This window comes from Kogia breviceps, chromosome 2 (assembly GCF_026419965.1).
Source record: "Kogia breviceps isolate mKogBre1 chromosome 2, mKogBre1 haplotype 1, whole genome shotgun sequence".
NCBI lineage: Eukaryota > Metazoa > Chordata > Mammalia > Artiodactyla > Physeteridae > Kogia > Kogia breviceps.
Window position 1 is genome coordinate 64,279,510 of NC_081311.1, and position 22,422 is coordinate 64,301,931.

General features: G+C 39.5%; 2 protein-coding genes across 4 annotated transcripts in view; one reads left to right on the forward strand and one right to left on the reverse strand.

Moving 5' to 3' along the window:
- Positions 1–22,422, forward strand: part of TYSND1 (trypsin like peroxisomal matrix peptidase 1) — a 1,185,869-nt gene that overhangs the window by 764,745 nt on the left and 398,702 nt on the right. The window lies entirely within an intron of this gene.
- On the reverse strand, positions 436–22,089 carry SUPV3L1 (Suv3 like RNA helicase). Of its 3 annotated transcripts, none has more exons than XM_059052679.2 (15): positions 21,505–22,089; positions 18,183–18,260; positions 17,685–17,792; positions 16,444–16,558; positions 15,125–15,293; positions 12,761–12,872; positions 10,656–10,733; positions 9,619–9,710; positions 8,467–8,647; positions 7,837–7,930; positions 6,645–6,864; positions 4,969–5,049; positions 4,437–4,613; positions 1,571–1,719; positions 436–913 (listed from the first exon to the last, which is right to left on the reverse strand). In XM_059052679.2, exons 1-15 carry the CDS (start codon positions 21,776–21,778, stop codon positions 478–480), a joined length of 2,364 nt encoding a protein of 787 aa, XP_058908662.1. In that variant the 5' UTR covers positions 21,779–22,089; the 3' UTR covers positions 436–477. The 3 variants fall into 3 exon arrangements, with proteins under 3 accessions (XP_058908662.1, XP_066881621.1, XP_066881622.1); XM_067025520.1 differs by having other exon boundaries at positions 20,928–22,024; XM_067025521.1 differs by lacking the exon at positions 1,571–1,719 and having other exon boundaries at positions 21,505–22,026.

The window sequence follows — 22,422 nt, forward strand, 5'->3', positions numbered from 1 at the left end:
ATTTATTTAACTTATTCCTGTCTGTCACCATACCAAAATATAATCTCCACAAGGGCAGGAACATTATCTGTCTCACTTACTGCGTATTTCCAGCACCTAGAACAGCCTCTGGTACATGGGTACAACAGACAGCAATCTCTGTCAAAGAATTCTACCTGTGACATGCTCAGCAAAGGTACAGAAAACCGGTCAAAACAATTCACCAAACTGATTTTATTCCCACGCAGAGTTCCTTATAGTGCACTGTCTTAGTGCTATACTACATTGTCTTAGTGCTATACTACAAATGGCCATTAAATAAATCTTTAAGTAAATCCTCTAAGACACAAAACAAACAGCAGTTTAGTTATCCTTAACAGTTAATTTTTCTTAGCAAAAAAAAAAAAAAAAAAAGACCAGTAAATAGCAGGCAGTAAATGCATATGAAGAAAAAAAGGGTTTTAAAATAAATTTTTATTTGCAAAAATAAAAATAAAACTAATCTGAATCGGGCTCCTTCTTCTTTCTTCTTGTTCCTTTTGAGGAAGTCCCAGATTCTGTTCTTCCTTTGTCATGCTCAGTTTGTTGTGTCATCCACTCTTTTTCTAGCTGCTTCAGCATGTCTGCAGTGAGGAGTCCTTGCTGCACCAATCTGGAAGCAAGGGATTTCTCTCCTGCACCAGGGCCAAGTGGTTCAGCAGCTTTACTCCCTAAAGCTTTGGTGCCGTGATTCCTTCTAGTTTGGCTCTTTCCTGTTCCTGACAAACGGGACTGGCTTCCTGTTGATGAGTTCTGCAAATTCAGCAGTTTATGTGCCTCTGAAATTTTAATCAGTTTGGTGATGTTATGTACACCATCTTGGATAATGCCATCTAATTGTTTCTGGAGATCTCGAACAAGGCTGGCATCTGGAAACATATCTATAAACCGGTAGCTGGAAAAAAAGACATATTACATTACAGGAATAGCTCTTACCACAGTCGCTGGACTAATCTCAATGAAGTAACTACATCTTGACACTGACTCATTCCAAATATTCTGTTTTTGCAAAACTGTGTCCAGTGCCTTTGCTCAACCTTTATTTCGGCCAACACACCTAAGGAAGATGTTGTTATGACAGTCGGTCATTGCTCATATCTTAAATGATTCCAATATGCTCCCCTAGTGGGACATGCCCCTCCTTTGATAATCACTGATCTACAGCAGTGCCTCTCAAATCACGATGTATACATGAGTCACCTCAGGATCCTGTTACAATGCAGAATTTGATTAAGCCTTGGGTGGGTCTGATATTCTCTATTTTTAACAAGCTCCCAGTTGATAACAATGTTTTTGGTCCAGGGATCACCATTTGCGTCAAAAGGATCTAGGGGACTTTCTCACCTACCTATCTTAACTAGAATCGTAAGAACTCCTTAAGTCATTTTTGGAATAGGTATAAACCAGGCTCAACTGCCTTAATGGACAATAAACATAAAATAGAGCACCCTGCAAATATGTCCCTAATTTGAAAGAGCAAAAGACCATCATAAAACCTTTGATTCACCCTATTACTTAAAAAATGAGAGCACATACAGGAAAAAATTGGTACCTTAGCCACAGGTAAAGATCTAAAACATCATGGACAGCTTCAAGATCCATGAGGTCTTTAATATTCTTAGGTGGAAGTAACGGCCATTTAATATATCGTCGTAACCATGAGAAGGTCAGGGGCTCATTCCTGCTATACTGCCTGGCAAACTGAGAGAAACAGAAGAAACGAATTTGGTAAAACAATCAGAATTCACCTCAGTCTGTGACCAGAAAAAAAAAAAACAAAACAGCACAACAAAATGTTAACTGTGGCTATATCTCAATAGGCAGGCTGGTTTCTCTCCTTCTTTATATTTTTCTGTATTTTAGAGAACATTTAATATCTTATAAAGGTACTTTTTTCAAAAAAAAGGGATGATTTCCTTCTTTTTTCCAAAACCAGGGCAACAATATGTACATGAACTAGCTTTCCAGGGATTGTCTACTAACTTTTATGAACAATTAATGTTCTAAGTTCTAGGCAGACAGTACCCAAAGACTCTCATTCCTTCATGCAATAGTCCTATAGCTTCAAATATGAGCTTGTAGTTTTTAATATCCTCCCTTATTATAAAGAAACTCTTTGAAGTGGCTTCGTGCAAGGTTGGTCATGAGTCAATCAAACTAGTAAAGAGACTGCCTCTTTACTAGTTATATAGTTTTGGCCAAGTCACCACTGTGCTTCAGCTTCCTCATTACCATAAGACCACCATACCTCCTTCTTGAACCACAAGACACTCTTGGAGAATATGCCGCCTCCCTGACAATGCTAAGCATTATTATGCATCACAATATACTATAGGAGACAGAAATAAAACCATGCAAGAACTATCAAGCAGAAGTTGAAAATCTTTAGCTGCAAGGATAAGGTGATTTCAAATGGTTCATTTCCTAATTAGGGAAAATTATCTCTAAATACTTAACCTAAGCAAGGTCAATACTTTAGAGAGGCAGGGCAGTTTTCAAATAATTGTGGTTAAATACTGTTACAATTTTATTAATTTCAGTCTGGTGCATTACGCTAGGTTTAATAAATACCAAGTAGGACAGCCATGAAGAATGTAAATGTGACCACGCTAACTTACTAATAAGCAGGACATGCCAAAAAGTTCTCTTATAAAGGCAGTGGCTTTAATATTTTTGGCCACAAACGACTAATGGACGCCCAATATGTAAAAGAGCTAAGCATGGAGCTGCTCAGAGACGGGGAGGGAGAGAGGCCCATGCAGGAGCCATGGAACACAGTTTCAAAACAACTTCCTAAGAGGCATCAGAGACCATCAGTGGGATTGAGCTCCTTTATACTTCAATAATAATGGAGATCAAGAAAAAAGAAATATCTCTAGATTTTACATTTTAATCTGTAAACACAACACATAACAACTATTGACCTGTACTGTTCCAGACTCCTTACTCCTTAGTAATATGCTTCTGCTTTATTAGGGTAGCTGCTTGAAAGATGGTGTAAATGGGGTCAGAGCCATGGGCTCCAGCTCCATCGAGGCCAGTTTGTTTGTTTGTTAGTTTGTTTGTTTGTTTGTTTTTTTGTTTTGTGGTACGCGGGCCTCTCACTGCTGTGGCCTCTCCCGTTGCGGAGCGCAGGCTCCAGACGCGCAGGCCCAGCGGCCATGGCTCACGGGCCCAGTCGCTCCGCGGCATGTGGGATCTTCCCGGACCGGGGCACGAACCCGTGTCCCCCGCATCGGCAGGCGGACTCTCAACCCCTGCGCCACCAGGGAAGCCCCAGGCCAGTTTTTTAAGTTTAAGACTTTGTTGCATAAACTTCAACCATATGCTAGTTAGCTCTTTCAAAAACGCCAGCTCTAAGAAACAGAGAGCTGGTAATAGCTGGACACAGTAAACAGCTGGACACGGAACACCTCTGAGACACATTAAGGAAAAAAGAAAAAGGCAAGCTACATACTAATTCATTGTAACATTTATGGGAAAGCACACCCACCCAACAAAAACTAGAATTTCTACTCATACAGGTATGTAGGCAAATATAACGGAAAAGGTCTGCAAGGATACACAAAGCTGATAATAGCAGTTATGCCAGAGGACTGAGACTGAAGGTGGTAGCCCAACTTAACCTTCTTTAATGTTTTAATTTTGCTCACACAAAAAAAGTACTTATGTATTATTTATGTAATTTTAAAGTAATTTAAAACATAAGCTTATAAATAGATTTGATAAGAACAGAGCTAGTATGCAGAAAGCTAACATCTATTAAGAAGATGGCAGTGAAACTACAACAATGAATCAAGAAAAGATTAAAAGAGGAGACCTTTGAGTTTAGTGGAGAGGGCAAGAGGGAGAGCAAGGGCCCAGAGATGTGAGAGGACACGGCAGGAGACTGGAAGTTCAGCTTCTACTGCCTTTGCCTAGTCCCCCTGTTTGGGTGAATCTTGTGCTCAGAAGTTAGAGATTTGTATCCCTACCCAAATGAGTTAAAAGAAAAGAGGCTGGAACCTTGGCACAAAATTCACACAAGACAGCCATCCCTGGCCCAACGCCTGATAGTTAAGAAAACTGAATACTATTGCCACTACTGACCCCAAAGCCACCTCCCTTCCAAAACATATTACCCAACACCAATAAGGAAAAAGTATATCATCAGGCAAAGACCCCTTTCCTCGAAAAAACTGTTTATTTTTGTTTTAGCTTCTTCAAAAAGGCTACCATATAAGCCCAAATACAAAGCAAGACTTCTCCTTCCCCCAAAAAATTATCTGTAAGAAAAAAGAGCCATTTTTATTTAAGTTCGTACACAGTATCTCATTACAGGGTACTCTCTTATTTCCTTATTTTGAATAACAAACTATAGTTTGGGGAAAATGCATCAACCTGAAACAACTCAAAATATCACAAAGATAAAGGCTTACCTGTAACAATGAAGAACAGACAAAAGGCTGCTTCTTGTTGATAGGGGCTGTGCAGAAAACATACCTCACTCGTAGACTTAATGGAATATGCTGGATCAACTCTGCAGAAAATTTAAAATCATCCATATTGCAGACAAAATACTGCCCATCAACTTGTGAAAAGTCTACAAAAATATCCTGGAAGGGAAAAATATATTAAATTACTGAACTGCCTAGCTGGGCATGAATAAAGTACTCAAGTCTATAAATGACAATCACTTTAATCCATTAACAGACTTCCAGAAAGACCTGCTTAATTCACTGCCTCCTCAAGCTAACAGACTTCCCCCATAGCCTTCCCAACCTGAAATACTCAGAAAATTCCTCAGGACAAAGTCCCAAAAGATTTTGAGAGAAAGTTTCCACTTTCAAGATAAACTTCATAAACAGCAACTTCACAAAAACAGACTATCCATTCATGTCCACAAGGTTAACCAGTAACTGTCTGACATACTGACCTTTTTAGAAAAGCGATGTAAGAGTTTCTACTTACAATGAGATTAGAAAGCGTTGTGTCAGGGAGATGGTAGGCAAACATTTCAATCTGTTCAGCAGTTGGATGAAGACCAGCTGCCTTTAGTAAAGAAAAAAACAACCATAAGCTTATTTTTTTTTAAGGATAAATTTTCTTAAGTTATTTCAAGTTCAGTCCTATATTCAGGTTAAGCTATTGCCAAATGAGTTAAGGGACAAGAATTTGAGTAAAACAGAGAAAAGCATCATACTTTGCCATTTATTACCAACTGGGAAAGCTGATGAGATGATTTAGTAAAACTAACCAAGTATACCCAACGAGTAATTAATCTTTTGCTTATATTTTAGTTACATTTCTAAAATCTATGATGATCTGATAGAGTATGACAAATAGTTTCCGGGGTCCCAATTCTCTCCACTGAACAAAAACGAAAAATGAAAACCCAATCACTTTAACCAGGGCAATAAAACTGACATACATACGTAAAAGAGAAAATATCTAAATTGGAGGTCAGCTATCTCTTTACCTGTATATTTACAATGTTAAGAATTGCCCACAATAAGCATAAGCAAGAAAATAAGAGAGAAAAGGAATGGGAAAAAGAAAGAGGAAAGGAAGAGAGAGATGAGTCATGGGAGGGAGGCAGACAATGAACACACGAAAGGAGCGACACAGGAGGGGGAGATGGGGGAAATCCGTTATCAGCTGCACTCTTAACAAAAGATAGAGAAATGATTTCAACCACAGCTTTCCTCCAGGAACTTTTCCTTGCATTCTCTCATTTACATACCCTTTTACCTGGGGTCACTAAAATCAGATGAGCCTTAGTGAATTTTCCAGGCAAACTTTAATTTGTAACAGTTTGTTTAAAACATGTACACTTCTGCCTCATTAACTACACTAACCAAAATTTAACCCTGTCCTTACTGGTTTGAAGTTGTATAGCTTAATGCTATTTTTGCCCCACACACGAAGGTTTCTTCTACTTCCAAGCTTCTCACAATTTTCAGTCAGCTGACATAGCTGTGTGCCCATCTGAAGCAACCGTTCCCCTATCCCCACCCACTGCTAGATTACAGGAAGAACTAAAGGAAAATCAGGTTTACTAAACTTGTTATATTATGACTACATTTGTAAAATCTGAATCTTTCACTTGCATACCATTCTCTAACCAAGGGGTCTCTATTAGGCCTCTCAAAAGCAATAAAGCAGGGTTTTCTCCTCTTTATTTTTTTATTTATTTACTTATTTTATTTTTGGCTGCATTGGTTCTTCATTGCTGTGCACGAGCTTTCTCTAGGTGCAGCGAGCGGGGGCTACTCTTTGCTGTGGTGCGCGGGCTTCTCATTGTGGTGGCTTCTCTTGCTGCCGAGCATGGGCTCTAGGTGCGTAGGCTTCGGTAGTTGTGGCACGCAGCCTCAGTAGTTGTGGTGCACGGGCTTAGCTGCTCCGCAGCATGTGGGATCTTCCCGGACCAGGGCTCGAGCTCATGTCCCCTGCATTGGCAGGCGGATTCTTAACCACTGCACCACCAGGGAAGCCCAAAGCAGGGTTTTCTTGACATGATTTTAATGGCACAAAATTTTCTTTTGCTTATTTGTTTCCAGGTGTCTGAGGCAAAAGTCTGGAAAGTAAGTGAAGGAAGGAATGATTGTCCTCCACAGAGAAGTAGCAATTACTATGTTACACCTTACCTTTATAGGATCCACAGGCCTATTCAAAATTTCCTTTAATAAACTGAGGTCTTCTCGATTCATTGTTGTAACCTCTCCTTCTTTAAATCTGGAACTGAATCTACCAGCTCTGCCAGCAATCTGCAAGGCTTGAGAGGTGGTGATTGGTTCTATTTCTTTCTCTCCCTTTTCATTGATACTGGGCTTCATAAGGGAGTAAAAAATAATTCTTCTTATGCTCCTGAAACAGAAATACAAATGATCTCATGGACTGCTGTCTGAAAAACCGTCCATCATTTGATTCATTACAGAAATGCTCACTCTAATTCTAGTTTAGGCCTACTTGCAATATTGCCCACTATTTACAAAGTAAGGTAAAAGGGTTTGTTGGTAATTCTTTTTCTTCCCTTTAAATAGCATTTTTTAAACAACTGTACATTTACTAAAAGTCATCATCAAATTATACATTTAAAATGGGTGAACCATATAATATGTAAATTATACCTCAGTAAGGCTCTAGAAAATAACTTTTTTACAAATAAACCACATAAGGCCTTCTTAGGCTACTTTTAAACACTGACTGCTATTAATGGCTTTGAATAGTTCTTTCATACATAAAGGTACAGTTGCATTCATTCCCCAGAGAGGACTATTCAGGCTTAATATTGTTAACCCCTAAAAATAGTGGCTGGCCCCGCACGCCCAACAGGCACACACCCTTGTTGACTGAGACACTGAAAATAAAGTGAGGTAATGTAATAGGTTAGCAGTGGTAGGAAGCAGCACTCAAAAGTCCAAGTGTTGGGGCTTCCCTGGTGGCGCAGTGGTTGAGAATCCGCCTGCTCATGCAGGGCACACGGGTTCGTGCCCCGGTCCGGGAAGATCCCACATGCAGCAGAGCGGCTAGGCCCGTGAGCCATGGCCGCTGAGCCTGCGCATCGGAGCCTGTGCTCTGCAACGGGAGAGGCCACAACAGTGAGAGGCCCGCGTACCGCAAAAAAAAAAAAAAAAAAAAAAAAAAAAAAGTCCAAGTGTTATGTGATATTTTCATTTTATTCCCTCAACAGGTGTGAGCAAGATAAATCTCAGATCTATACTATAATATCCATTCTCCTAAATCAAAGTGTTTGGTCATTCTAATGCCAATTATAAGTTTTTTAAATTTCCATCTAACCCACTAAATATCCATGATTATTAAACACAGATTACTTACAAATTAAGTCCCATGCCAATTGCATCTGTAGCAACCAGGATTTTGCATGGATCATCAGGATCATTAAACTTTCTTGCTTGAGCAAGTTTGGTCCCTAAAATAGGAACAGTTTATGTTAAATCAGTATTCTCAACCTTTTACTACATCACACTAAATATATCTTGGAAACCCTTACCTCCTACTCTCCATTTTTATGGATAAAACTCTTATTGTTTCACATTTATTTCTTTACATTCTCAAGGAGCCAGTTATCCTTTATTTCCATTCCTTTAAGTATACCCACAAAGAGCAACACAATCCTCTTATCATTTCTGAGGACACTTATCAATAGATTTCTGGTAATATTTTAAGAATATTACCAAGTTCATATTTTAATGACATTTCTGTAAGAAAATCATCAGCTCAACATTTAAAAATACAGTCTAATAATAGCAAGTAACAAGAGCTATAAATAATTAAAATACTTCTATCACCACAAAGATGACTAGAGAAATATTTTATATGACCTATAACAAATTACACACCAAGCAACTTAATTCATATCTTTTACTGTGTTTTCTAGACATATCTCAACATAAATGGCACAAACAAGAGATTTCATATCTTGTCATGATGAAAGCCAATAATTACCAGGTGGGAGACTGCCATATATAACAGCTGATTCCAATCCCCGAATTTCAATCTGTCGACTCACAGAATAAATATCATTCTTGCTAAAACAGACAATGCAGTCCCCAGGCCGAAGGTTGTCTAAAGATTCTAATGCGTGATCCAGCACAAAAATGGGGGTAAGCCTCTTATAGGTTCGAACCTACAATAAATGATATGATATTGTAAAATAACATACCTAACTCAGCTTCTTCTAATATTATGAAAAACTCACAATCAAGAGTAGCTAGAAACTGATGTTCCAACTTTTTCAAGAGAAAATACAGGAAAACATTTATTTTGATATTATAAATGTTACCATCCATTCTCACTGGTATTTCTAAATTAACAAAATGTTACAGAGGATTTCATAAATTTTCAAAGCACTTTCATAAATATTTGATTTTTATGGCAACGTGGTAATTTCAGAAAGGTTATTAACTATTATTTCCCTTTTATGAAAGAATAAAATAGTCTAATAAAAGATCAGGTCTGATGAGGATTTTTCCAGTTCTAGCCTTCTGTGATCTGCCTAAAAACACAAAGTGAATAACAGCAAAGCCAAGACTAGAACCCAGAATTTCTCCCACTACATTCCACTATCTCTCCCTGAAAGCTGAGCACAAAACTAAAGTAATGGACAAATTTAAAAATATTTCTTCATTTTATTATAGAAGTCTGGTAAAGAAAACAAAAAGTAGGATTAAATGGAAATGAGTTGCTTCCTACTCTAGGAATCTGAAAAAGGGTACAAACTATTTCTACCAATCAGATATATATCAAAGTCCCCAATATCTGAGACTTTGAAAATCACAAACTTTTGCTGGAGCCTCCAACTTCCAACATTCCTCATTTATTTAATTCTAAAGAGTTCTGTTTAAACTCCAAAAGGTTGTGTCAAGAAAAGATAAGGAATCTCCTTATACTTCTGGAGACTTAGGGTGTGACAGCCACGCAGTCAGAACTTTAGTTCATGAGGGTCAACCAACTATGTATGATCTAGTCAACTATGAGGAAATGAAGCTAATCTTTCAAGTTCTGATTTTGCCACCATCTGGGGCCTATAAAGCCACTGCCTGGGTACTCTGGGCTATTCACTATGCCACCTTGAGAACAAAGTGTATAATCTAGTACCTCCACATCTTCCCCAGTTGAGTACATAAGCTCGGTAACCAGGTCAATAGCAGCAGATTCTCCACACAAATGGATTTCTTCAGCACAGAGTCCTGTTAAATGAAGAATTGGCATTTCTTAAAATTTTAATGATATAAAATTAAATATGTAATACTTTGCATACCAAAAATACTTTAAGTTTGCTTACCTATTGCTTTACAACTTTACCAACTGTTTTCATATTATCTCTATGATTCTAACCTCAAAACAAAACCTTCTAGTAGGCAAAAATTATCACCACTTTTATAAATCCTGGGGTTTTAAAATTGCTTTGGCCAAGGTTTTGAGTCTACTAGAGGATGAAGCCAGCCTGAACTAGAGCCTGCATTTTGATGGTTAATACTGAACATTAGTCCTATACTTTTCTTTTTCAAATTAGGCTCCATGGAATCACTGAGGTGCCTCAGAGGCTGGGTGCAGGTGGGTAGAAGAAACTCTTGAACATATTCAATCCGCGGTTCGCTGAATTCATGGATGCAGAAGCCATCCAGCTGTAAGGGATTTGAGCATCTGCAGATTTTGGTATCTGTGGGGGTCCAGGAACCAACATCCCACAAATACCGAAGGACAACTGTGTAGTACAGTTCTTCAATGGAGAACATGCAACATTAACATGGGGTATGAAAAAAAAGTCTATGAAACAACAGAACTGAAAAAAAAAAAAGCAAAATAAAAATTATATATTCACAAAACACGATATACATGAGAAAAAATACTGCCATTGAAACACCAAAATGTTAATAGTGGTTGTATAAATATGGCAAGATTTGAACACTTTAATTAAGTGATTATGCTAATTTTATGATAGAAAAAATGGACTTCCCATTATTAGAACAATATTTAGAAAATTAAAGCTCACACTAAGCTGACTTTTTTGTTTGATTTGTGTCAAGAGAGAATCTAGCTGGCTCTATTTGGCAATGTCAAGCAGATAAATGCAGATAAATCCCAGTGCAGATGTCACAAAGCACAGGTTTTATAGCAATAAGACCACCAACCTAGTAGTGCTCTGGTCCAGGCCCATCCTCTGGCTGGATCTTTAATCATTTGAATTTCATCAATTACGGCCACTTCATCTTGAAATAAAAAGTTATCATGAGCAAAACAATCTACTTCAATAGTATTATAAACAAACCACAATACCGAAATTCAAGCTTTCAATAACACCATAATCATTATCATTACTTATTGGGTGCTTCGTTTCTGGCAGGCTTGTTCTAAGTGCTTTACAACTCATTTAATCCTCACAACAAACCCATTAGGTAAGTATCATTATTACTTACATTTCCTTTTTTTTAAAAAAAATCTCATCTTTTCTTTTTAATTAAAAAAAAAATTGTCTTTGGCCATGCTGTGCAGCTTGCGGGATCTTAGTTCCCCAACCAGGGATTGAACCCACGCCTTCGGCAGTGAAAGCGAGGACTCCTAACCACTAGACCGCCAGGGAATTCCCCTACATTTACATTTTACAGAAGAATAAACTGACACCCACAGAAGTTAAGTCACTGGCCCTAGTGTAAGATTTAAAACCATGAAATTCAAACCCAGACCGTCTCTACTGCACTGCCTCCCAAACTGAACAGGTTCAATTGTCCTATTTTCTGCAATCTCAGAGGCAGCCTGGAGAATGTGCCTAATAAGAACACATCCACAAAGCAGTTGAAGCAGCTCCTGGGACCAAGGAGTAGATAACCCTGCAGTAAAATGAAGCACCTCAGGAATCCAGACAGGTGTCAGGAGGACCACCGGAGAAGAACGTGTAATTCCCTGAGCTCCAGCTCTGCTCATCCTTAGGGGTTTTAAAGCTTATTATTATGGTAAAAAAAATAGTGACTCATTTTATTTTCTAATGCCAAAATGCTTCCAACCATATTATTTTATTCTTTTTAAGTCATATAAATTATATTTTAGTTTGCTTCCCAAAATACCAAGGAGTTGCAAGGAGCATATTTTAAAAAAAGGAAAAATTTAATATGCCCACAATGACATTTAGCAAATGAAAGAAAGCTAATTTTATACTGAAAAACCATCAGATTAAAAATTACTAGCATATCTGAGCATATACAAACAAGATTAGAAAAGAGGGTGCAGAAGAAGGAATTTTGGTTTATATGTGCTATTTTAATTTTTATGATGTATTACTTTTAGAATAAATGGATTCTTTTGAAAACTATCCATTTACTCAGAAAGTTAAGATTATTAAAATGAAAAAAGCAAGCTACCAAATAGTACATAATATATAATCCCTATTTTATTTAATATAACACCCACGATGCACACATAAGTATATGCATACACAATACAAACACAGTCTAGAAAATATACACTACAGGGTTTAACACTTGTTGATTCTGGATGGGTGGAATTGGGAGATTTTTTTTTCCCTTCTCTTTACATTTATTTTTATGTTTTCTATAATGAAGACATGATTGTCTATATAATAAGGAAAAAGTTAATTTTCATTTAAAGTACTTTCAAAACTACAGTACTTAAATAGAAGTTCTCTGTGGTACTATATGTAATAGTGAAAAACTTTAACAACCTAAATATTTTTAATAGAGGAATGAATAATTTTAGTCATAATATGGAATACTACATAACAATTTAAATGAATAAATGTGATATATATTCATGATACCTATAGATGTAAACAAGACTAGATCTAAAAACGTGTAAAATAAAAAGCAAATTGTGGAATAATAACGCAATATGATAATCATGTAAATGTTTTAAAACACACAATCCACAGTATTGATAGGCAATACATTAAAAAAAAAAAAGAAAGGTATATACCAAATATTTGATAGCAATTGGATCAAAAGAGGGGAGAGGAATTGAACTGGGGAGTGATAAAAAGGAAAGTTCATACTTATTGACATTTCAGTTCTTTTAAGAGAAAAAGGGAAAGAAATTCAAAAGCAAACATAACAGAAAGTTTGGCATTTTTAAGTAGTGGTAAGTCCTGGGTATTTGCTGTATTATTCTTTTCTTTGTCTCAATTTAACATTTTTTTTCACAATAAAAAACACATTCCACATGTTCATCTGAATTTTAAAATAAAAAAATACTAAACCATACAGTTTTAAAAATGGTGTATACATACAAGGAGTTGTAACACTGCACATCTCAACAGTACAAGCAACATGGGCAGCCTGCTTCCCATCTGGCTCTATTGTCACACGTTCTTCACCTGTTACCAAGTCACATGGCACACCCTAAGATGACAAAAAGAAAAGTGGAATTATTTCCACCTTGAAAACAACAGCAAAAAGAAGTTTTGGATGTTAATAGAGTATTCTCTCCATTACGTCAAATTTATTTGTCTAATAGTTGAAACAAAATATTCCCAATCCTTTAAAGAAATTTTAATAAGAAAATAAAAACCACTCTCTTATATAACCTATGTAAACTTGGAAACATCTCAAATCAGCTAAATTCTCAGGTAACAAAAGCATGAGAAATTGCAGCAGTTTCACTTTTTACCTTTGTACTATTTCAATAGTTTCTGTACCATTTTAGTTTATTAAAATGAAATTGTTTCTATGTTCAAGAAGAATATTATAAATAAAATTTAAGAATATAGGGCTTCAGGGGCTTCCCTGGTGGCGCAGTGGTTGGGAGTCCGCCTGCCGATGCGGGGGACGCGGGTTCGTGCCCCGGTCCGGGAGGATCCCACGTGCCGCGGAGCAGCTGGGCCCGTGGGCCGCGGCCACTGAGCCTGCGCGTCCGGAGCCTGTGCTCCGCAACGGGAGAGGCCGCAGCGGTGAGAGGCCCGCGTACCACAAAAAAAAAAAAAAAAAAAAAAAAAGAATATAAAGACCTCCTAATATATTTCTTTGAGAAGGACCAACATCAATGCTATGGTGTATCTGAGTTACCAACCACCCCTGTCCACTCAGGACTGAGGGGTTCCCCAGGATGAAGAACATTTGGTGCTAAATCAGGGAAAGTCCAGGCAAACTTGGAACAGCTGGTCTCCACAGTGGCCTGAAACTAATGAGGAATCATCAGATGTATCCAAACTGAGTGACAATTTACAACACAACTAACTGACCTGTAGTCTTTCAAAATGTAAAGGTTATAAAAGACAAAGAAAGACTGAGGAATTGTCCCAGATTAATGGAAACTAGAGACATGACAACAAAACACAGTGGGAGACCCTGAACAGAATGCTGGGGTGGGGGGGGCGGGGGGGATGGGGAAATGGAGTGGTGGCAGTGTTAAAGGACAGTTGGCAAAATTTGAATATGGACTGTGGATTAAATAATGGTATCCTATCGATATTAAATGTCCTACTTTAGATGAATATCCTGAGGTTATATAAAAGAAAGTCTTTGTTCTGTGGAAATACTTTAAGTATTTATGAATAAGGAGGCATTATGTATGCAAATTACACAAATTATTCAGAACATAATAAAAGAGAATGCAAATCACCTACCAAAACGGGTTAATCTTTCATTATAAAGTCATAATAAAATAATGAACTAAAATGTGGCCCCTTTACTGAAATGATGCCTCAGACCACAGGGCATTCAGTCCTTTTCTCAGTCTTTATCGTTAGTTCTAGTTGACAGCATCAAAGGTCTAATCTTAAAAAAAGGTAAACTGAATACAACAGAGTAGGTGGGTAACACTGAGGAGACAAATAAGGGGTTCAGAGGGCGTTTCATCTATATTAATATTTTCTTTTTCTTTTTTTTGGCTGTGCCACATGGCTTACAGGATCTTAGTTCCCCGACCAGGGATTGAACCCGGGCCCTCCACAGTGAAAGCACCGAGTCCTAACCACTGGGCCGCCAGGGAATTCCCCAATATTTTATTTCTTTTTTTTTTTTTTTTTTCCGGTATGCGGGCCTCTCACTGTCGTGGCCCCTCCCGTTGCGGAGCACAGGCTCCGGACGCGCAGGCTCAGCGGCCATGGCTCACAGGCCCAGCCGCTCCACGGCATGTGGGATCTTCCCGGACCGGCGCACGAACCTGTGTCCCCTGCATCGGCAGGCGGACTCTCAACCACTGCGCCACCAGGGAAGCCCAATATTTTATTTCTTAAAAAAAGTTTAAAAAAAATAAAAGTATGGCAAAATATTAGAATCTGATCGGAGTAGGGTAGTGGATTCAGGTTATCTGAATGTTATTCCCTGCATTTCTCTGTATATGTGAAATATGCTGCAATATTGTATTTCACGCATTCTAATACACACATTTTTTTCACATTTTAGTATCTCTGAAACCAGGATACCTCTTAACAACGGATGGCATGTCAGAATTCAGTCGGCAGCATCATCTTCTTTCTCAGTTTTACATAAAATAACAGTACATCTTACACTTGATGGCTTGTTAAATGCAATGCAATATGGCACTTTTCGTTAACAGTAAATTACTACATATGCCCTCCCCCTCTACCCCCTTCACTCTACTCTCCCCCAAATTAACAAGAAAAAGAGAGAATATTTGGTAATATACTAACAGCAGCATTACTCTTTTCGAAGATCTCATGTGCCAGTAATTTTAAAGGGCCACAATATACTCCAGATTTTGCTGACAAGTATTTCTGGATTGCATGATAAGTCTTTCCACTGTTTGTGGGACCTGAATGGAATATTATCTTCCGCTGTAAGGCTCTGGCTTCTGAGTACCTAAAACATGAGTAGGTAAACAGCTTAATTCCATTAACCTCAAAATCCTGGCAAAGGTATTAAATGAAAAAAATTCCAAGGAAACATCCTCTTAACATTCATAAGATAGCATCTTTGAAAAATTAAATGATGAGTTTCATATCCACACTAAAATGACTGCTTTCCAAGAACAGCATTTACTAACTAGAGGACAGAAAAATCCAAACGCAAATTAATTTATTGGATATTCTTGCCACTGTACAAATCCCCTTCCCCAAGAGTTACCTAAAATAAGTTTAAACCGCTAACAGCTCCAGAGATTTGTCCACATTATTTCCACAGTTCTACATATGCCCTATAAATAAATATTCCTAGGCTTCTGAATTTCAGCACATATAATAAAATGACCAAGTCTTCTGCTTCTGGCCATGAGCACTTGCCCTCTCACCATAAACAAGTACAAAACTGGACAAAATACATACAGCAGCTGCCTGGGGACATGGACAGGAGGCAGTGCAGGACTACAAGCCCCCAAAGAAAGAACACCTGAGATGAGCCCTGCTGTACCCCAGCAGGGCATAATGAGGTGGAACCCAAGCAAGGTAAAATAGTCCCACTGAGCTGAGCAGCTGAGATCAAGTTCAAAGCTGCTGAAGCAGCTGGAATTTGAAAGCCAGAGTGTGAAAGAAAAAAGGGTGCAATAGACGGGGAGCCTTGAAGTCTGTGTGGGAGTTCCTTGGGTCCTTGGCCAAGGGCTGGGCTGAGCATGTGCAGGGCCTAACAGAGGACAGCTTGCTAGGAGTTTGAGTGGAAAGTCTCAAAGAGGTGACAAAGTGCTAGGAAATGCTGGAGCTCCAGCCACAGTGGTGGTGGGGAGAGCTCATTAATAGCGTATTCAGCTGAGACACCAGAAAGGTCACACCTGAAATTTTAAGGATGACACCCTACAGGGCTACTCTAGATCTGCCCTAATAAAACCTTAAACCAAACCTGATTAGGATTCAAGGGGAGATACCAGTTAACTGCCTGCCAAAACTGCCCACTTTTCTAGAGAAAACAAAACAATCTAGACGACTTATGATTTATCATCCAGCATACAATAAAAATATATAATGATCACTAATTTCCCAAGATTAGAAACTGCAAATTTCAAAGCCACAAATAAACTAACCAGTTAGGTGGTATTCTTAGGTCACTGATTTTACGTAGATCATCCTTACATTCCAACACAGGAAATATCTGTTTTGCATGTCTCAAGAAAAATGGAAATAAATCATCCACGTGAGCTGGAAAATAAAACACTGCATTAATATGTGCATTCTAAATGTTATCCATAACTGAACTGAATGAGCAACTTACTCTTAGTGAGCTAATTTAAGGGGACATTGCCAGAATAAAAAGAAAAACCCTAAAACAAGGAACTCTATCCTTTCCTGAGATCCTGCTTTGTCTTACATTTTCCTCCTTATTTCAGTTATATTTTCCAGGAAAACAGAAAATTGGCTTTCAACAACCATGTTCCACTTCTTCTATGCAAACAGGTAAAGATCAGCATTGATGAAAGTTAAGTTAAAAACAAAGAACCTGGTGGAATTCCCTGGCGGTCCAGTGGTTAGGACTCGGCACCTCATTGAAAGGGGGCCCAGGGTTCGATCCCTGGTTGGGGAACTAGGATCTGCAAGTGGCATGGTATGGCCAAAACAAACAAACAACAACAAAAAACAAAGGATCTGGGAATATACATCAGAGAGAAGGCCTGTGGTTACTGAAGAGAAATACAGGTGAAAGTATTTTTTAAACTACAGAGACCACTAAGAGACAAAACATGAAAGTGAATTGACTCCTCAGCAAGAAGTCTCCACACCTTAGTGGCTCTGATGAGGGTGGGGCTGTATCCAATTCTGCTTTGTGTCCAGGTTCTACCTCAGTGCCTGGCGCAGGGCAAAAGTCTAATAGTCAAATACTTAAAAACATAACCAAAGCCAAACTGCCCATGGGAACAAAATAATGATTTTCCTACATTTTTTTCTTTTATAGCAAGAGCTTTGTCCTAATATGAGGGAGAAACAAGCCAGTGGCAGAAACAGATGGAATCTGTTATGTATTAATTCCGTCTTGTGTGAGAGTTTATTTCACTGTAGCCTGTATTACTACATAGTGAAGAGCAGATAATGACAGATGAAGACCCCAGTCTTCCTCCAGCCTACGACATACGGGTGATTTAATAATCAGTTCAGGGACCCACTATAAAAGCAAAAGGACCTAGAAGGCCTCCTATGAAAGCACTGAATTATTTACAGAGGAGATTAACAGGGCTTATTCTAAAGCAAATACACCCTAACTAGAGAAATAAATATAGGAAGAAATAAAAAGTATGCTCAACAGGATTTTTAAAAGTCTCTAAACACTTGCCTGCACTGAAGCAAATATCATTCAAAATAATGTGAATGTCCACATCCAGGGAATGAGACTGCATGATATAATTTCTAAAGCTTATGAAAGCTTGGTGGAAGAGACGAGCTGTGGGAAACACAAAATCAAAATAGGTAGGACTTAGTTTTCATTTAATTTCTCATTTTAAAAAATACATATACACGTCACACCTAACTCATCAAAGTGCCTTTTTCTTTTCTTGTAGTACAGCTGGTTTGTTATGATCTGGGCTAAAACTGACATTCTAGTAGAGCATGAAGGAAAGCTGAACACACAGCTCCCTTGCCATGTGTCTGGCTCCCCAGATGCATCCTGCCAATCTCCTGCCTAGAGAGAAACAAAAGTCAGGGACATTCTCTAGGTTACAACTATGTATTAATACATATGTCCAGGCCACACTAGGTCCCACACAATAATGACAAAGCTGTAATCTAAGCAGTAATAAGATGTCTCTAATGGAAATCTTATTAGCCTTACCATCAAGTCCATAATCAGCACTCAGTTTCTGAATTTCTTTTCTCTTGTAAAACTTATCTAAGATCTTCTTTACTTCATCTGGAAGAAAGGTATAAAAATTTAACATATGTTTAACATTTGTTTTCCAGATAGAGAAATGCCCAAAGAGCAAAAGAAACCTGAAGTCGTAACACTCAAGGCAGCAGTCTACTGAGTGTTGCAAGAAGTTGAAGGTTTTAGTTGATCACAAACTCTTTATAGTTTAATAGTGTCTAGAAAAAGTATAAAGTCAAACAATGCAACATTTCTGTAATATTGCAAAAGACTAATCAAGGTGCTACAGGATTAGCATCACCCCTAGCCTCCATCAGACCACCTCCATCATGGCCACGTGAGCCATGGCCGCTGAGCCTGCGCATCCGGAGCCTGTGCTCTGCAACGGGAGAGGCCACAACAGTGAGAGGCCCACGTACTGCTAAAAAAAAAAAAAAAAAAAAAAAAAAAAAGAATTGGAAACGCCAAAGTCACAGTGGAAACACAGGTGGAGAGAAGTGATCAGAATAGATGAGAACATCTCTAGGATCCAAAAAGGAAAGGAAGAATCAATCCTGAAGAGACTGCACCAAAGACCACCTAGTAGTGGCATTTAGTTTCCACCTCTTTAATATTACGACTAGTATTACCACTCTTTTGAATATGAAGAAGTACTGAAATATTGTTCTAGTAGTGGTTGAACTCATGATGAACCTTTTGTATCATCACAAAGGGAATTATAAAACATAGTACTAGATTTACTGAAACTGTCCCTATTGCAGCAGACAGTTGCATTCAGCCAAATGCCCCCGACCCTTCTGCATCTCTCTCAGGTGATGGGTGTGAGAGATGACTATTCCCTACACCCTCAAATGTATCTGTACCTGATACACCTACATCAAATTACAATGACTTCGTTAGGCCTCTGTTCTTTCTTAAGGTTCCCCTTGTAACCAACAGCATGATTCTCATCCCGGAAGTTAGCTGTGCTCTGGGCAGAAAAGTGTTGCCTAATACCCTATGCAGAAACTGTCTCCATAATCTTGACCCCCTTAGCATTACACCGTAACTCCGTACTTCGTGAGTGATTTGCCAGAACATACCAATCCAGGTGTTTTGACAAGCAAGCTTCCCCCAAAACTCTGACTCCAGTTCACTTTACTAATATGGAGCTGAGTGGCTTCAACCCTACGAATCCAAGTTCCAATCTGCATCTATGCATCTTGCACTACTAGCATCTATGAGGAAAGGAAACTACCACAACCTGTCTCAATTAATCTGATACCTTCCCTAGGAGTCACAACTGCTAATAAAATTCACCATGAATATTATTTGTTGTTGTCACGTCCTGTAAACATACCAGTGATCAATCAAAAATCAGACAGAGATCATGTGAGGTGCATCAATCACCCATGGTCAGCCAGGGCTCACCTAGCTTACCTCAGTGCCTGGGTGCTACCTTCCTCCTTCACTGCTCCACTTGAGACCACCCAAAACGTCCAGCTTAGTCAGCTGTCCAAGAAAGGGGAGGGCCACTCTGCCATCAAAGGCAGCTGCCCTTCATTGTTAGAACTTCGAAACACTTAAAAATTCATAACAGTGCCCAAAAGATTTCAAAACACTAATCTGGTGGGACCAGCTAATCATGAGTAAAAATACACCCAAGGAATTTTACACCAGCTATTAACAGCCTAAAGAAAGAGAGGCTTAGAACCTTTATTTATATAATAACCCCAAAATAAGTATTTTGTTAAATCCTCACATCAACCTATGCTATATAGTTGGGATAGATTATTTGGGCTCCTAGGGGAATAGTTTTCCCAGTTTCCACACATCACAGATTCTACTGCAGGGTAATTCCATTTTTCAAATAGCAAATGTTTAGCACAAGTGATACTAGTTTACATTTGCTCACCCCTCTACACTTTTCAAAGTGCTTTGCCCAACACGTTATCATGACTTTCACAATCCAGAGATGTAAGCAAAGAAACTATTATTCTCATTTTACCATTTGGGAAATGGAGAAAAGGTAAGTAAACTGTAAATCGGGCCAGTCACCTAAGAGCTGTAATGACTATCACAAATATGCACCATCTTTCTACTTGTAGTCAATCGTGTTCACATGGCTAAATGTGTTACAATCAACCATAAAAAATATATATACATACAATGTATATACATATATGTATGTTACAATCAACCAGAAAAATATATATATATATTATATATATGTTTACATAATATATAAATATATGTATGTGCTACTGCATGACTAGATAAGTATCTGTCAGGGGTAAAGACTGTCTACTTCATAAGAGTTACTGGAAAGATTAAATGGGTCACATGCTTAAAACAGTACCTATCTCTAGCAAACACTGAGTATTAGTCATTGTTATTTTTAGAAAAATAAGATGGAATTACAGATGTATTCTAGACAGAGGGAGTAGCATGTGCAAAAGCCCTGGAGCAGAAGTGTACATTTCATCAGTTTGACTGAAACATGGAGAGTGGGGCGCAACAACGCTTCTCCAACAGGTACCCACGCCAGATCAGGCAGGGATTGAGGACCCTTTTAAACTGGGAACAATGGAAAAACATTAAACAATGTTTTGCAAGGGAGCAATAGGATTAGATCTTGCCACTTGCTGACGCTAAGCGATTCCTTTCCCTCTGCAGCCCCGGACGACCAGGGAACCTACCACCTTCGGTGAGCACACCCTTATCATGTTCTACCTTGTAGTACAGTTGGTCATCCATGTCCTTCCTGCCCACGAGACTGTAAGTTTCTGGAGCGTAAGAGATCTGGATGTGAGTCTGGTTCCTCTTGGCAACCACCATACAGCCTAACACAGTGTGTGGTTTGCGCAGGTACCCAGTAAATGACAAAAACTCCTGAAAGAAATCTTCCCCTGGCTTTTCAATGCCCCACTCCCTTGTCCCTTCTCGGAGCAATTGTTCCGGGTAGCTGGGGAGGACAAAGAGTACGCTAGAAATCAGTCGTCCACCTAACGACTCAAAAAAAGTGAATCGTCCCATCACAAGAAGGCTTAAACCATTCATAGGACAACAGTGAAAGAGAGAAGGCCATTTCTGGAGCAGCACATCAAAGGATGAATCAGACACAGTCCCAAGCCCTGAAGGGCTCACACGCCAGTAAGGGAGGCAGACACTGACAAGCACGATGACAACGCTCGAGGGGACCTCGGGTCTCCAGGGGAAGGGCGGGGGGAAAGGGCGGGGGGGCGGGGGTAAGCTTCTTCGCGGGCCCTGCAACATCACCCGCGCCGCCCTCATCAGCTCCTGCACTCACTCTTGTCCAGAGGGCGGGTTAGCTCGGCCCCGACATCGCCGTCCGCGCTGCGGCCCTGCGGTTTCACAGTCAGCGGCACGAACAAGGACGTGTTCGGAGCTTTAGAGCCTCCTGAAGCAGAGGAAGAGGCGCAGGCAACGGCAGCAACGCGCCCCAGAGTCCCAGGAAAGGGCCCAGTGTGGGCGCGAAGGGCAGAGCAGACGGCTGCCCGGGAGCCAGGCTGGCGCCCCGGGGGAAGCCGAGCCCACAACAGGGTACACCGGGGGAAGGACATTGAGACCACAGACTCAAGAGGAGGCTGGCTGGAGCAGCCTGCGGACACGGCGGCGGGCAGTGTGACGCACAGCGCCAGTGCCTACAGCCCGCAAAGACCCGGAACAGTGGAGCTGCCCAGGAAGACGCCCGATCAATAAGGAAAAAGTGCCGGAAGATTGCTCGTAAAGAGGAGGAAAAGCTTAGAAGCGAAAATCTCAGAAGATACGTGCTTGTAAATCCTTGTTCTCTCTCTCTTTTTTATTGGAGATTGGAGCTAGCTTTCTTTCAAAAAATAATCTGGCCCCTTTGGGGATGTCACAGATGAGAGGCGGGGCCTGCGAGGTGTGTCACATGACGCAAGCTGACCCTGCGGGTAAGTGTTCGGAAACACGTGGGCAGTGCGGGCAAGCCGTGTGGGTGCGACTGGTGGAGACGCAACTCTCTAGACTGTGGCGCCAGCGTGGCTTGCGGATTCAAAGCTTTGAAGAGTGTTTCCCCAAAGTTCCTTAGATTATGATGGAAGGCGTTAGAGAACATAACTTGATCTGCCCTTCAGGACCGTTTTAAGGAATTTTGTTCCACAAGTTCTTAGGTAAACCCTTTGTATGACATGTGTAGGTGCTTATACTTTAAAATGAGCAGTTTGTATACATCATCCTAGCA

Coding starts and splice junctions, on each gene's coding strand:
- SUPV3L1 (XM_059052679.2), bottom strand. CDS start 21,778: ATGTCCTTCCCCCGGTGTACCCTGTTGTGGGCTCGGCTTCCCCCGGGG. Junction 18,261..21,504: donor AACCCGCCCTCTGGACAAGA/GTGAGTGCAGGA, acceptor CCTTTCTTCCAG/ATGAAGTAAAGAAGATCTTA. Junction 16,559..17,684: donor TGATATTTGCTTCAGTGCAG/GCAAGTGTTTAG, acceptor TTTATTTTCCAG/CTCACGTGGATGATTTATTT.